This window comes from Abrus precatorius, unplaced genomic scaffold, assembly GCF_003935025.1.
Source record: "Abrus precatorius isolate BTA unplaced genomic scaffold, Abrus_2018 Scaffold3, whole genome shotgun sequence".
NCBI classification, from domain to species: domain Eukaryota; kingdom Viridiplantae; phylum Streptophyta; class Magnoliopsida; order Fabales; family Fabaceae; genus Abrus; species Abrus precatorius.
In genome coordinates this window covers 31,745,287-31,760,770 of record NW_020874373.1, presented here as the reverse complement: position 1 = coordinate 31,760,770, position 15,484 = coordinate 31,745,287, and the positions used below count along the sequence as shown (strand labels likewise).

Genomic DNA, 15,484 nt, shown 5'->3' with positions numbered 1-15,484 from the left:
TTTAAAAAAAATTAAATTTAATTATTTTTAAAATTGATATAACAACACTTCACATTTTAAAATTATTAATTTAATGACAAAATATAAGTCTTGGTAAAAATATTAGTTAAAAACTTAACAAATAAAATATCTTTTAATAACATTTTTTTTATGAGTATTTTAAAAAATCTTTAAACTTAATTAACACGCAAGTTTTTTGAGTCCTAAACATTGGGGACCCAGATTCCTAAATTCAATATCCAATATTGGTATATATATATATATATATAATCTCACTCCCATTTCCAATTTCTCACTCTTCTTTTGTTGTTGGCTACATCACCGTCTGTTTCAGCCATGGCGTTTCCCTACATGGAAGCTGTTGTCGGTGAGCTCCTTCTTCTCTCTCTCTATTGCTCCCTAATCCTTATGCATTATTTTTAATCTCTCTTTTTCCACACTCTGAAATCATTTCATTCAGCTACTGGGTCATGTTATTGTTTGTGAAGTTTCTTTCTTTTTTCTCCTAGGAATTTGGGTTTCTTATAACTTTGCTAGATTCTGAGTTTTATGTTCATTGTGAAATTTGGCCCTTTTGTTGGATTGCCGTGATGTGGTTATTCAATATTCATGGGAAGATTTTGAGGATTTTACCCCTTTTACTTGCACTAGCATTGCCATTGAGCTAGGTTTGTTAGTTTTTCTGTATATCGTCATGACAATTAACCTAGGTTTGTAGTTGCTTGATCTGGCATTGATTCTTTACTGGGATGTTTATTAAACCGTAGTTGGTTTGCCGCAATGGAATGTTGTGTTTGGTAATATGAACAACTTCACGAGTATGTTGAATCGAATGAAGTAATGGAAAATGTTTGGCGGCGCTTCATAATGTTATGCAGCTGTTTTCTTGTGGAAACTTTTGGCATGTTATTGAAGTAATAAACTGCTGTGACTAAGTGCACTAATATAAACTAGGGAGAAGAAATAGACACGAAACTTAATGTAGTTTGATCTATATATCGCAACTATAGGCCTTGAGCCACAGGCGAAAGTGAAACCAATAAAATGAATATTACAAGGAGTAGCTGCTCAAATCTCAAACCCAAATCCTGATGCATATCAATACTCACTGTTGCTGAGATTCACTAGATCCTACAACCAATTGGGGTAGTCCCTACTTACACCACTATTCTCCCTGATTTTATCTTTGTTCTATCATTAGATTTGACCTGTTTTTGAATGTCCAATGTTGTTTTCATGTACTCTTCTGGTTGTGTTCCACTGCTTAGCCCCTGAAAAATTGAAAATAAATATAGGATTTAACTGTTCATGTTGTCTTCTAAGTTCTAATCTATTTTCAGGGTTTATGATATTAATGTACATATTTGAGACTTACTTGGATGTGCGACAACATGCTGCCCTTAAACTTCCTACTCTTCCAAGGACTCTAGAAGGAGTTATTAGCCAAGAGAAATTTGAGAAATCTAGAGCCTATAGTCTCGATAAAAGGTTTGTTCTTCTGTTGCATGTGAATTTCTTTCATTGGATGATGGCATTTTATACTTAATTTTGCTTCTGGAAAATTTTTTTTCGTAATTGCAAATTTCTGTTGTGGTGTCTTGTTAACATTCTTTCAAATGACTATTTTCTTCACTTTGTTCAGCCACTTCCATTTTGTTCATGAGTTTGTGACAATAGTGACAGACTCTACAATTTTGTACTTTGGGGTATTGCCCTGGTTTTGGAAGGTGAGAATTTGGTTTAGTGGTTATGATGTACAACCCTTCTTTGCAATTGTAAAATTGCTATTTAATGTCTATTGATTGCAGAAATCAGGAGATTTTGTGACAGTAGTTGGTCTCGATGCAGAAAATGAAATACTGCATACTCTTGCCTTTTTAGCCGGTTTGATGATTTGGTCACAGGTATTCTTTTAACATTTTTTTTTATTTCTATGGAATAAAGTAATTTTTGGGTATATTATGCATGATTGAGACTTCCAGTTCTGCTCCATGTTCATCTGCACTATGACTAACTTGGATGCTTTGTTAAATTGTTATTCATTATTCTAGATTTGATATCCTGTGCTGAAGCATTATTTGTTGAAAAATATTTTCTTTTTATTACTTTTTGGGTTTGGTCGATCATGGTATACTAACTTTTTGGTGCTTCTGATAACTGTCATTTGAATTATCAAACTTATCATCTATATTTTAATGTAATCTGTTGTGCACTTGTACCTTCTGTGCAGATAACTGATTTGCCTTTTTCTCTGTACTCAACTTTTGTGATTGAGGCCCGTCATGGTTTTAATAAGGTTCATATTGTTCCCTCAAATTCAATCATCTATCTATTATTTCATCTATGTTTTCAGTCTACACCTTTTAAGATTGATTTGACATCTCCTTTTGCTGATGTTGATATAAGTTTATCTGTTGTAAGATTCATATATGTTTGTATCCTTACCATTTTTATCATCTATTGTGCAGCAAACACCATGGTTATTCTTTAGGGACATGATTAAAGGAATTTTCCTGGCAGTAATAATTGGTCCACCCATTGTGGCTGCAATCATTGTAATAGTACAGGTAAAATCTTGTGCTATTGAAAATAATTGTTACTTGAAAACTTAGCTTGATATTTGGCTTTTCTAGCTGTTCTTGATTTAGAGTTATTTTGGCTGTGATACTTACTCTATGCTATATGTTCTTATTGTCATTTTATCGATCATGATGGACAGATGAAGTCCTTGTTTTCTGTTTTAATGTTCATTTTAATTTTTGCAGAAAGGAGGTCCATATCTGGCCATCTATCTTTGGGCATTTACATTTGGTCTTTCTATTGTGATGATGACTCTTTATCCAATACTAATAGCTCCACTCTTCAATAAGTTCACTCCAGTAAGAATTTCCAGACTCAATCTTTTAGAAAACAATTATGCATGCGCAGTACTTGTTTATTTTAATTTTGGGATAATTACATTGAACTCTACTTAGGTTAGCTCTAATTACACTCAGACTCTCCTATGTTGGGGATGGGGCTGGCAAGGAGGTTTTGTTAAGAGGTCAAGGTGGCAGAGGTGTAGGGAGGGGTGGATTTAGAGCATGGCTTGGATGAGGAAGAGGTTATCTTGGTTTTGAGAGAAGCATCCAAGAGGAAGGGCACAATAGTCTTTTGCTCCATGTTAATTTTAAATAACCAGAAAAAATTAAACGTCATGAGTTTGTCATGTGCCATTAGTGCTTTAAACAGACTGATATCTTCAGGGTTAAATCTGTATTCATAATTAATAAATTAACAGAGCTGGGGGTAATTTTTGAAGTGAGTGTAGTTGTAATTACTATTAGTGCAAATTTAAGGGAGCTTTAGTGTAATTTTTCCTTTATTTTATTTCATATTATTTTTTGAGTTTCACTTTAATTCTTTATCTTTGCCTTCATGATATTCTGGTAACTAGCTTCCAGATGGTCAACTCAGGGAGAAAATCGAGAAACTTGCTTCATCCCTCAACTTTCCGTTACGGAAGTTGTTTGTTGTTGATGGATCCACAAGATCAAGTCACAGCAATGTAAGGAATATCAAACACCTATAAAATAATATCCAATAGAGTCTCCCCCATGCTATGATGCATATTCACTTTAATCTCAAACATATTTTGCTTGTTTTCTTTTCTTGGCCTAGATGCTAATAAAAGATGTAACTGTCCTTTTTTAAATCCCTTGGGATGATTATAGCACTCAAGCAGTTATTTGTGCTCACGGTCCCAGATTTATCTATGTTGGCTAATATGTAATAAACTATTATGGTCAACCTTTTTTGTTGCCGATATTAATAAAGGGTCTTAAACAGTGAATGGCTTTTTTGAATCTTGTGCCAATAGCTGTGAAGCTTAGGTATCTTCCTATGTTACTGTTCACTTTTTGGTAAATGTTACTGCTCATTTTTGTTAAGGCTAATTTAGTATGACATTGTTTTGAAGACTAGTCCTTCCCTTGCAGCCTAAATTTAAAAGGGGACGATATGGCTTTATATATATATATATATATATATATATAGCTTTTCAATAGATTTTTTATGGGTGGTGGATTGATCTAAGCTAAATAGCAATGGATTTTATATGGCCCTTATAAATCTCTCACTACTCCAGAATCTCATGCTTCCAATGTGAGGTTCAAATCCTATACTTGCAATTAAATCCTAACAGAATTACGCACTCAAATTTTGTCATACTTTTGTTTATGGAATTATATGATTGTATTTGTGGTACTCTATTATGTAATAGTTTACCTGGCTTGTGGGTTTTCACTATTGTAGTATCTCTCTAATTTGCACAACTTTTCTTCATTTGAAATTTCTTATGAAACGAAATAGGAAGTATAAAAAGTTGTCTTTCATATGTAATATTTTTATCTACTGTTAGTAAATTTGCTTTAACCTTTAAATACTTTATCTAAATATATATTGCAGGCCTATATGTATGGATTCTTCAAGAACAAGAGAATTGTGCTTTATGACACATTAATTCAACAGGTTAGGAATTACTTACTGTTGAAACTTATTTTGTCTTTCAGGTTGCTATAAAATTTGAGTTTTAGAAGAGCTTTATTTGCATGAAATCGTTGCCCTTTATATTTTCTCAAGTTGCTTATACTTAAAAAAAGTTCTGGATTGAATCTTTGCATTTTGCAAATGTTTTTCGTGTTTTTGTATTCCTAGCTCTCATTGAATGAAATACCATATACAATGTAAAATTCCTATTTTGAAAGCTAGGTTAGGGTTGCTATGTACTCACGGATTATGTTTGAATTGATCAAGAAGTCTGAATTTGTGGTTCCATCACTTACTAGAAGTTTATTCTTCTCAATTAATGAATATCCCATATGTGGTTGTTTTCTAGGAAGTTACTGTGATTCCAACATTTTGTGATCATCTCTATATTTACTAGCTCATAGCATGAATTTGATGAAAAACTAACTTTCATGGCATTTCTTGCATTAATGACTGCTCCTTTGCAATCTTTTAATTTTAGGACAAAAGCAAATAATCTGTCATAACTTTTCAGTTTACTTTCATCTTTTACTCGCACTAGATTTATATTCATAGATTATGCCAAGTATCCATGTCAATTACTCAATGCAAGAATTGTGATTTAGTTATGAGTGCTCCTTATGTCATCAAATGACGTTATGCAGTGCAAAAATGATGAGGAAATTGTCGCTGTTATTGCCCATGAGCTGGGACACTGGAAGCTCAACCATACCGTGTACACGTTTGTTGCTATGCAGGTTTGTTTAATAGCATTCATGAACTAAAGTGAATATGCATCAAGCATAACATCATTGAGAACTCGTTACTATTTCATTTAATGTAACTATAAATACTAAATAATGTTATATGGTGCATAGTAGTCAATTCCAAATAGTAACATGGACTAGCTGATTCCAGAAATGCTGTAGCAGGTTGTGGGGTGACCACTGTTCTGAACTTTAAGATACACATAATATAAATTGTACTATACACACATATACTGAAAATTAACCTCTTAATGCCAGTGAGCAGCTATGAATGAGCCCCTTTGGAATATTTTTCTTCTGGCTGCAACTTACAGTGTTGCTCCCAGCTAATTTTGAACTTATTATCAATATTCGGACTTCAAAAGGTAAATTGATGTTTTGAGCACCCCTATTAATTGTTTTGGAAGTTCCCCAAAAATCTTCATTTCATCTTTTGAAATTCCATAATGATGGTACAGGTTCAAAACTAGTCACTAGTGATGTTGAGTGTCATTGAGAGAAAACTTGTCCTAGGAGATTTGTTCACATTAGAATTGATTGAAATTTAACACGGAATCTTGTCTCAAGGGAGGGGAGTACTACTTCTTAAAATAGAGAGGATGGAAGTGTAAGAGACGAGAGTGAATTACCCTCTGTGTGTTCTGTTTCTATCAATCACATTGCATTCCTAGCGTTTTTTATCATGTCAAATATATAGAGTAAATATTTAAAGGGAAAAGCATTGCAATATTTGACTGAGGTTGTGCTTAATGCTTCAATCTATCAATGTAGATTCTTACACTTCTGCAATTTGGAGGCTATACACTGGTGCGGAATTCAAGTGATCTGTTTCGAAGTTTCGGGTTTGATACACAGCCAGTCCTCATTGGACTCATCATATTCCAGGTACATTTCAAAACTATGGTTTTTCCATCTAAATTAAAGGCAATAACTTGTTGTTTTCTAGTTTTATTTGGATGTACATCTTGCTGCAGCATGAGTGGGATATACAGTCAACTTTTTGTGCTAATGATCTGATAGTGATTGTTTTTTTCAAGGAATCTGCATGGTATATATATTCAATAAACATGATACATGTAATAATTAAGCATTCAGAATAATTAATGCTAAAAATAATGTTTGTTGAGATGACCCCTTTTGTTTGTTTTTCCTTTGTGACCATAATGAAATTCAATCTACTCTTAAGCTTGCTCACCAAGGCATAGCCTAGTCATTGGTATGAATCAACATTTGTGAAATCCCAGTTTGATGAGGTAGAAGATGATAGAGAGCAGCTTAACAGAAACTGGGAATAGAAGTAGGATACTTCAATGGAAATGATATAAGTTTCTGGGGTTAAAACCTCTAACGTGTTAATTATTATAATAATCTGGCTGGAAGATGCTGAATACAAATTCCCAAGATTATAATTATTGTTGTTGGTAGAGAGACCTTGGACCACCATGTGGGTCTTGCAGAGGGCTACCATAGCCCCAATATCAGGGTTAAGGACTGAGGAAGTGGGAGGGGGACGAGAATAGGGTAAATGGATGGATAGAAAATGTGGGGATGGGAATTGAACCCATCTACTTTTATTGCACAGTACTGCCCTACCTTAAGGTCTACATGTCATTAAAAGGTTGCATTGCTAGTCACATGCCTACTTTTTAGTTTTTAGGTAGTTTGCGGAAGGTCCCAATTTTGAGTCTCCATGCCATTATTCCTTTTATGGTGCAATGGTAGATTTTATTTCCAAAGCACTTAACATCCTTTTACTTGGATTTATTTGCAGCATACTGTAATCCCACTTCAGCAATTGGTCAGCTTTGGTCTAAACCTTGTGAGCAGATCATTTGAATTTCAGGTTACTTTGCTTATCCTTTCATCTCTCTGTGTTGGAAAGAATATGGATTAGCAGAAAATAGCAGTGTATTTTGTGTTTACGATATTCTGTCTAAATACATTGCCATTTTCATCTACCCTTTGTAACTCCAACCAAGACCAAGCATAGACTTTATCTCCACGTTGATTGTCTCCTTTTGACTTTGTTTATGGGTATCATCCTACACAGGCTGATGCCTTTGCTAAGAAGCTTGGATATGCATCTGCATTACGGTCTGGTCTCGTGAAACTACAGGTGACATTTCAATATCTGTGCTTGCCTTATTTTCTTGGTTTGACAGAGTTTTATCCAACTCTATCGACATTAATTTTGATGAGTCATCTGATTCATGGTTGCTTTGTGGTGTATTTATAATTTTACTCTTCGTCTGCCATTTAAGTAGTTTTTGTTCCTGTTAGATGAAGTATTCTCATTATTTACTGGGCTGTCTTCAGGAGGAGAATCTGTCAGCCATGAATACAGATCCTTGGTTCTCTGCTTATCACTATTCTCATCCTCCTCTCGTTGAAAGATTGGCGGCGCTAGACGAACCAGATAAGAAGGAAGACTAAAGCAAACGACTTATAGATGAAGAGCAGCTAAAATTCGTTATACTATGACTTGCTATGATTTGAGTGTTGCAGTAGTTGTAATATCTCAAAGGTGACATGTTTGTGTAGTTTAGGTTCAGTGATCATGCTTTGGTCTAGGATGCAAGTTGACACCAAATGGGTTAGATAATATTGCAAGAGTTAAGGGAAATAGGGGCATAGCAAAACGTATTTATACGTGTATCTCTAGATTCCATTTTTCCTGGGTTGCAAACTCTCTCATGATGTTTTATAATCCGGTTTATGTCTCGCTTCTGTTTTGCTGATTATTTTTCCTTTCAAAGTATTTTTCCTTCCGTTAGTTGTGTTTTTTATTGAGGTAGTTGGGCTTTTGGTAAACGTAATATTTTTGAATAACTTAGATTTTTCATTTTTTTGATAAATGTTTCAATTACACACCTATTTTTATTTCAAAAAATTACTCATGCTTCTGATAACAGGCCGTTAAAATTCTATTTCACTTTTCCAAAGTCCTAAAATTGGCAATGAGGTGTTCAAAATTTAATTTTTTGAGATATTGAAAGTTATAAAAAGAAAAAAAAGGTCTTTGGAAGACTCATTATTATTAAGGTCTGTTTACCATTAAAACGAATTAAACTGTAGTATTTTTAAAGATATGAGAGTATACTTTTTAAAATTGAACACATTGTAATTTGAGTATCTTAAACCTAAAGGAAGTAAGTTGAAATTTATTCTATTATACATTTGTAAATTTAAAAGTGAAGTAAATAATTTCTTGATTTATAGTGATCGTCAATCGTTGTTTATAACACTTCCTGTAACCCTAATTATTGTACGCTTATTGCAATTGAATTGCATCGGTTGAGAATAGGCTTTTGTGATAAAGGGTTTTACTTGCATGGTAAATATAATTTACTTCCAGCTATAGAACTTCAATTGCCAAGTTCAACTCTATTTATATATTCGAACAATTTTCATGCTAAATAAATGACCATCGAACGTCATTGATAAAAAAATAAGTCTACGAATTACATAATATTGTTGAGTTTAATTAAAAATTATATTCTCAAAAATATTATTTATTACTAGATCTCTTTTAATTTTTTTTGAGTTTTCCTATATATGACATCATTTAGAAACAATTATAAAAACTAAATTAGATAGTGGAGGTAATGTAGCTCTTGATGTGGCATCATCTTCCATCGTAATTTTTTTCTTCTTAGTAGAAAGAGAATAGCATTTTGAGGAGAGGAGAGAGAAATGAGGGCCAATGAATTTCCATCTTTCCAACAACACAGAAGAAACAAAAAGAACAGTTAGTTCAATGTTTTTCTTCATGAAGGAGCAAAAATGTTGAGTACCATTTTAAATGTTTTTCCCATTGGAAATTCCCTTTCAGAATAACATTCAACTAAAGAGCTCAACCTATATAGGTCCTGTCCAATTTAATAAGTTCAACCTATACTTTTATGTACGTATTTCACAAATTTAACCAAATAGACCTACCCCACTTATGTCTTCTCTACTTCCTCTATCTTTTTCTTTCTTTGCTATTATTTTCAACCTGTCCAATGCATCACACTTTAATGAGACACTTAATCATATGAATAATATAGTTGCAACTGTTAAAAAATTAACGGCTAAAAATCCTTATTTCTATCCAACAATATCAAACTCATAATTTAGAGATAAGTGGGAGTAATCAAATAGAGTAAACAAGACTCATGGACCATATTCTTGTAGAAAGGCCAAGTGTTACAAGACAAAACAACAAAAAATATGGCTTTTCAAAATCGCATGGTGCATTGCTGTCTAAGTGCTTTATTTTAGTACATTTCTGTGACTTTGTCAGGTCACATTATATTAAAATATTAAGATTCTAAAGATTCTTGGCTGCTTTCTATTTTGCAGTGACAGAAGAGCAATATTTACAATCATAGTGCACTTTTTCCCCCACCTTGTATTATAATAATTTGTTGTTTTCTTCCACAGAGTCCTTTAATTTCTTGATCCCATCATGCATTCTTAGCAGAAAAGAAAACCCAAAAAGTATTATTCTTATTGACAAAGTCATACTCAGATTATCCTTTTCCTATCTACCAATTTTGCCACGTTTTCCAGTAATTTCAAAGGGTATAATTTGTGGAAGTTTATAATTTAAGTATCTCCTTAATACACGCATAAGTTAAAAGTACTTTTTACCATTTAGTATTTTTTTATTAAATAATTTTATCATAAAATTTACCATTGAATTAAAATTGTTAGCATATAAATTACATTTATAATGATAAATTGATTTTCTAATGAATAGTTGGGTTTTTGGTTGTATTAATTTAGTTATGAGACATCTCAGGAAAAATAAAATATTATGAATAAATCTTAAACATTTGATCTTGAGACAGTTCAAGCATCATCGTCAACCAACCAGGGATCAATACACAGATTTTTGTGTTACATGAGATAGTTGAAATCTGCTTACAGTTATTAGTTATGGAATAATGTCCTACCCACCTACCCCCCCAAAATGAATCCCAACAACAAAATAATAAATAAAATTTCCAGTATTTCATGTGACAGATATTTGCAGTTATTGTTGCAAAACTTAAAGACTAGTACGTTGTAAGGAGATTGATGAAGTGATGATGCATAATTGCATACAACACAATGATATCATTTATTTTTTTTCCTAAATTGATCAGCTATAAAGAGCATACGTAAAGCTTTTTTGTTTCTTCATTTCTAATGGAGAAACACATATTTAAGACAATTTTTATAAAAATTAATATTTTTTAATTCTATTGCTACGAAGTTTACACCCCTTCTCCAAACAGACACTAGCCTTCTTTGCTTTATTTGTATGTTTGAATTTTCATTTAGACATTGCAGCAAAAGATGTTATTACAATTAAGTATTAACGATTATGATATTTTTTTTATTATTGACTGAACTTTATATATGTTTCACTAAATTTAAATTAAATAGAAGTAATTCGATGAAAACCTACATAAAATTCACAGAACACAAAAAAAAAGCTAAAAGAGTATATTTTAATTTCTTTTTTTTAACCAATAATATAGAAGTAGATACCTCAAGCGAAGTTACGGCACGCTGCCGGAGCCCAAATTCAACAAATTTGAACGTTAAATTTTACTTGTGTGTTTCATTTTCGTATACATTTTGTTTGTCCTTCTTTGTCATTTTGCTGGAGCCTTTGTCCACACGTTTACATGTTGAATAATTTAATGGAGGATGTTAAAGAAGAGTGTGTAAAAAAATGAATCCATTAAAAATAATAGCTAAACAAATCAATGATATATGTACTAATGAATGTGATAAAAAAATATGTTAAAGTAAATGTAAAAAATAACATATGTATTTATTATTTTAAAAATATAAAATATTTAATAATTAAGATAATTTATAGAAATAAATGGAAAAAAATTGGAATTTAAAAATGATTAAAAGGAATTAGGAAGAGGATATAACGTTCCTCTTATCTGTTGAAAATTATTGCATCAGAAAGAAAACAAAACAAAACAGGTCATAGACACAACACAACATGCAAACACTCCTCGCTGGCCTCACCAATCTAAACCCCTCTCTCTCTCTCACACACTTCTCATAGTTCTACTTTCTCTGTTCAACTCACTTTCTTACTATCCCACATTTTCTTTTCTTTCTCTCTTCTTCAACTTCATTCAAAACTTTGATCTTTTCTCTCTTCATAGCATCTCCACCTTCTAACAAGCGCCGGAAAACCCTACACTCTTTTCTAAAATTTACCGGCGAAACAGATGCGACCCTCTTTCTAGAACCTCACGGCGAGTCTCCTTCGCCGGAAACAAGTTCGCTCTTTTCTGAAGAATCCGGCCAAACCAGCACGACCCAGTTTCTAGAACCTCGCCGTGAGACCCTTATTCGCCGGAAAATTCACTCTTTTCTTACATTTCCGGCGAAACCAATGCGACCCAGTTTCTAGATCCTCTCGAGAGAGTCTCACTGGCCGGAAAAGTTTGCTCCGTTACGTTTTTACCGGCGATCTATTAACCTCTTCGCCCTGCAACAATGTCACTCTTCGATGGAGCTTTCATGAACACGCAACTCTCGAAGCACACTTCAATCTTCGGTCTCCGTCTCTGGGTTGTGATCGGAATCCTCATCGGAGTTTTCATCGTATTCACTCTCTTCCTCCTCTCTCTCTGCCTCGTCTCTCGCCGGCAGAGCCGGCGCTCCGGCGCAGGCGACTACAAGGTCGCCGGAGACCCTGATGTGTCAAAGGAAATCCACACGATTGTGCACCTTCCCGGACCCCACATGCTCCTGCCACCTGCGCCGGCGAAGGTGCCGGAGATCCACGTGGACATGGGGAAGACGGAGCACAGGGTGGTGGTGCAGTGTGATCGGGTTTCAAGTGAAGAGAGTAAAGGAACGGTGGGTAGTGGGTGTGAAACGACGTCGTCCTTTGGGAGTGTTAGTGTTGGTGGGATTGGACCTGAAGTTTCACATCTTGGGTGGGGAAGATGGTACACTCTGAGAGAACTTGAAGATGCCACAGGTGGGTTGCGTCCTGAAAATGTGATTGGCGAAGGTGGCTATGGTATTGTTTATCAAGGTCTCCTCACTGATGGTACCAAAGTTGCTGTTAAGAATCTCCTGAATAACAAGTATGTTTTTATATATTTGTTTTCAATTTCTTTTATTGTTGATTTTCACATGGGTCTAGTTGTAGTGATTACAAATTAGTTATAATTTGTCGCAAGTTTGATGCTTTGGATTTTGAAGTGCTTTTAAGAAATCTCTCAAGAAATATGAATTGTGTATTGGTATATTTTTCTGTTGAGTCAGTGTTATTGATGTTGTGTGATGAGTGTTCATAATTATGCAATTTCAACCTTGTATGAATTGGCTTTTCTTAACTTGGTTCACAGATGATGAAAATTCATGTATTACTTTTCAACCTTTTGATATTGTGAATCCGGGGAAGGACAAACGCAAATGATTTTTTTTAATCGTTTGTCGTGTTCTATTTGGTCCCAGGAAATCCTAATAAAGTTTTTGCTTGAAATACCACATGTAAATATTCGATTGCCTCTTCAATAATTGAAATGATTAAGACATAAATTTTTTTTTTATTCTTCAATGATTTTTGGCAACAAACCAGATGTATTCTGGGCAGTGATATTGGCCTTTTGTCGTAGGCCAGTGTTTTCTTCTTTAACTTTAATTAGTGTTTCTATTTTTGAACTGTTTTTTTGTGTTATCCCTGTCTGAAATCGTTAGAAAATATACTTTAAGTGAGTTACTCATCTGAAGAAAGGAATCATTTTTCTTTTGATCTGTTTGTTCTTTTACTACGAATTGATAATGTTTCAATTGTCAGAAGTTTTGCTCTCTCATGTAATTTGTCTGATTTTCCTGTCACTTTCTCTCATTTGATTATTTCATGTTGTTATCCTGGTGAAGGTTCCCCGGTCCTGCTCTTGTATTTATCTTTCCCTTGGAAATATGTATTTCATGTTCAACTTCTTTTCAGGGGCCAAGCTGAGAGAGAATTTAAAGTAGAGGTAGAAGCAATTGGTCGAGTGCGACACAAAAATCTTGTTAGGTTGCTTGGTTACTGTGTTGAGGGGGCCTACAGGTATTGAGATCTTCTCTTAAAAACTGAAAAGAGAAAAAAAATGATTCTACCAATTTTGTTTGGTTTGATGAGATGTAAGATTTGATGTATGGTATTGTGTTACAGGATGCTTGTGTATGAATATGTAGACAATGGCAATCTAGAACAATGGTTGCATGGAGATGTTGGAGCTGTAAGCCCTCTGACGTGGAATATACGCATGAACATTATATTGGGAACAGCCAGAGGGTACCATATCTGTAATTAATTTGCATACATTGGAATCCATGTTGATGCATGGATGTTTTCGTCACTGTTTTTTCATTTATTCTTTCAGATTGGCGTATCTTCATGAGGGTCTTGAACCCAAAGTTGTCCACCGCGATGTGAAATCAAGCAATATACTACTTGATCGCCAATGGAACTCCAAGGTTTCTGATTTTGGGCTTGCTAAGCTTTTGTGTTCTGAGAATAGTTATGTCACAACTCGAGTGATGGGGACATTTGGGTTAGTATGATTAAGCTAAACATATTCCTATCTTTCTTACCAAATTACAGTTAGTTTCAGTTCCTGTATGATTGCAATGTGTAAGTAATCATAATTTTTGAACACCATAAGATAGTGATTCTTTTCCACATTCTGTAGTTATGTTGCACCAGAATATGCCTGCACTGGAATGCTGACTGAGAAGAGTGATATTTATAGCTTTGGAATACTTATCATGGAGATAATTACTGGGAGAAGTCCTGTTGATTATAGTAGACCACAAGGAGAGGTTAGTAGCCATCAACAATAAAAGGAAACAGTTAACATGTTTTAAGCATATCCATGCAATATTCTCTCTTTTGGGCTAACTATGCATGTTTGAACAATTGTAGGTTAATTTGATAGATTGGTTGAAGACTATGGTTGGGAATCGAAAATCTGAGGAAGTAGTTGATCCTAAGCTACCTGAGATGCCATCTTCTAAGGCTCTTAAACGTGCTCTATTAATTGCTCTCCGGTGTGTTGATCCTGATGCAACAAAAAGGCCAAAAATGGGACAAGTGATCCACATGCTTGAGGCAGATGACCTGTTATTCCATACTGTATGTTCTTTCCTTTCTTAAACTTTGCATTGTACTTGACTAGACTAGAAGTAATCAATGTGATTCAACATTGCTATAAGCTAATACTCACTTCAACTTTTGTTTCTCTTTCTTATCTATAGGAATCCAGAACTGGGGGAGAGTCATCCCGTTCTCATCATGATTATCAACAAGACCATAAGGACTCAAATTTAGATAAGAGAACAGATGGAGGGATCGTTGATCAAAGTGAAGATGGTAGTTTTAGAAACCATCATCAGCCCACTAGATGGAGATGATAACAGACTGATAATTAAATAGAATTATGAGCTTATTTTTTTGGTCTTTTGTAGTTTGCCAATTTTTATTTCTAGTTCAATTTAAAAAATGAAGGTTGTATCCTTTTTTTTAGTTACATAATTTTCTACTGCTGTTATCAACCCCAAGTTGGGATTCATATTCATGTGTATACTCTGATTCGTTATTATGAAAATAAAAATATTTATGACTATCTGTTCACAAGACAATGTTAGATAGGCATTAAAGAAAATGGTACTACTATTCATAAAATTGAAGAAGTTTCCTTTGGCTCATTCATTTTGGTTTTAGTATTATATCTTTGTCCCATCATAAAAATATAAAATGGTTGGATTGCTAAGCATTTTGAGTGTAACTGGTGGCCCCAGTTTAATATGGTCATTGTGCTACAGACCCACCATCCAGCTATCTAGATAGAAGCAACTGGATTGGATCAACATCATTGCCAACTGCATAGTTGGATGCATGTGGTATATGGACCTGTTGGGCGGCTAATCATTATGAAACATCAACTTTTGTCTGCTACCTTTTGTCATTTTGGCTTATAGATTACTCCATTACACCAGCAGGCAGTGAAATAGTGGCACAAGGAAGTCTCCGTTGACTTGGTTATGGCTTCAGGCTTTGCCATCTAAGGTAGGAACAAACTGTCAATAGAAGCAGAACAGCCTCCACTAATTGGAAGCAGTTGATCTTGTACAGTTTGTTTTAATAAACAACTTATTTAATTAATAAGTTAAAATAATTTATTTTAATAAGTTTTACCAATTTTTTT

General features: G+C 34.0%; 2 protein-coding genes across 2 annotated transcripts; both read left to right on the top strand.

Moving 5' to 3' along the window:
- Positions 1-222: 222 nt before the first annotated feature.
- LOC113862741 (CAAX prenyl protease 1 homolog) lies at positions 223-8,010 on the top strand. The gene is made up of 14 exons (XM_027495903.1): positions 223-367; positions 1,341-1,488; positions 1,643-1,727; positions 1,809-1,904; positions 2,231-2,296; positions 2,469-2,567; positions 2,766-2,879; positions 3,437-3,547; positions 4,447-4,509; positions 5,172-5,264; positions 6,045-6,158; positions 7,045-7,116; positions 7,324-7,389; positions 7,590-8,010. Exons 1-14 carry the CDS (start codon positions 337-339, stop codon positions 7,704-7,706), a joined length of 1,275 nt encoding a protein of 424 aa, XP_027351704.1. The 5' UTR covers positions 223-336; the 3' UTR covers positions 7,707-8,010.
- Positions 8,011-11,233: 3,223 nt separating this feature from the next.
- On the top strand, positions 11,234-14,909 carry LOC113861557 (probable serine/threonine-protein kinase At1g01540). Its single transcript, XM_027494457.1, has 7 exons — positions 11,234-12,370; positions 13,240-13,344; positions 13,450-13,572; positions 13,661-13,831; positions 13,970-14,099; positions 14,203-14,412; positions 14,535-14,909. The coding sequence occupies exons 1-7, from the start codon at positions 11,772-11,774 to the stop codon at positions 14,688-14,690; spliced, it is 1,494 nt and encodes a 497-aa protein (XP_027350258.1). The 5' UTR covers positions 11,234-11,771; the 3' UTR covers positions 14,691-14,909.
- The last annotated feature ends 575 nt before the right edge of the window (positions 14,910-15,484 follow it).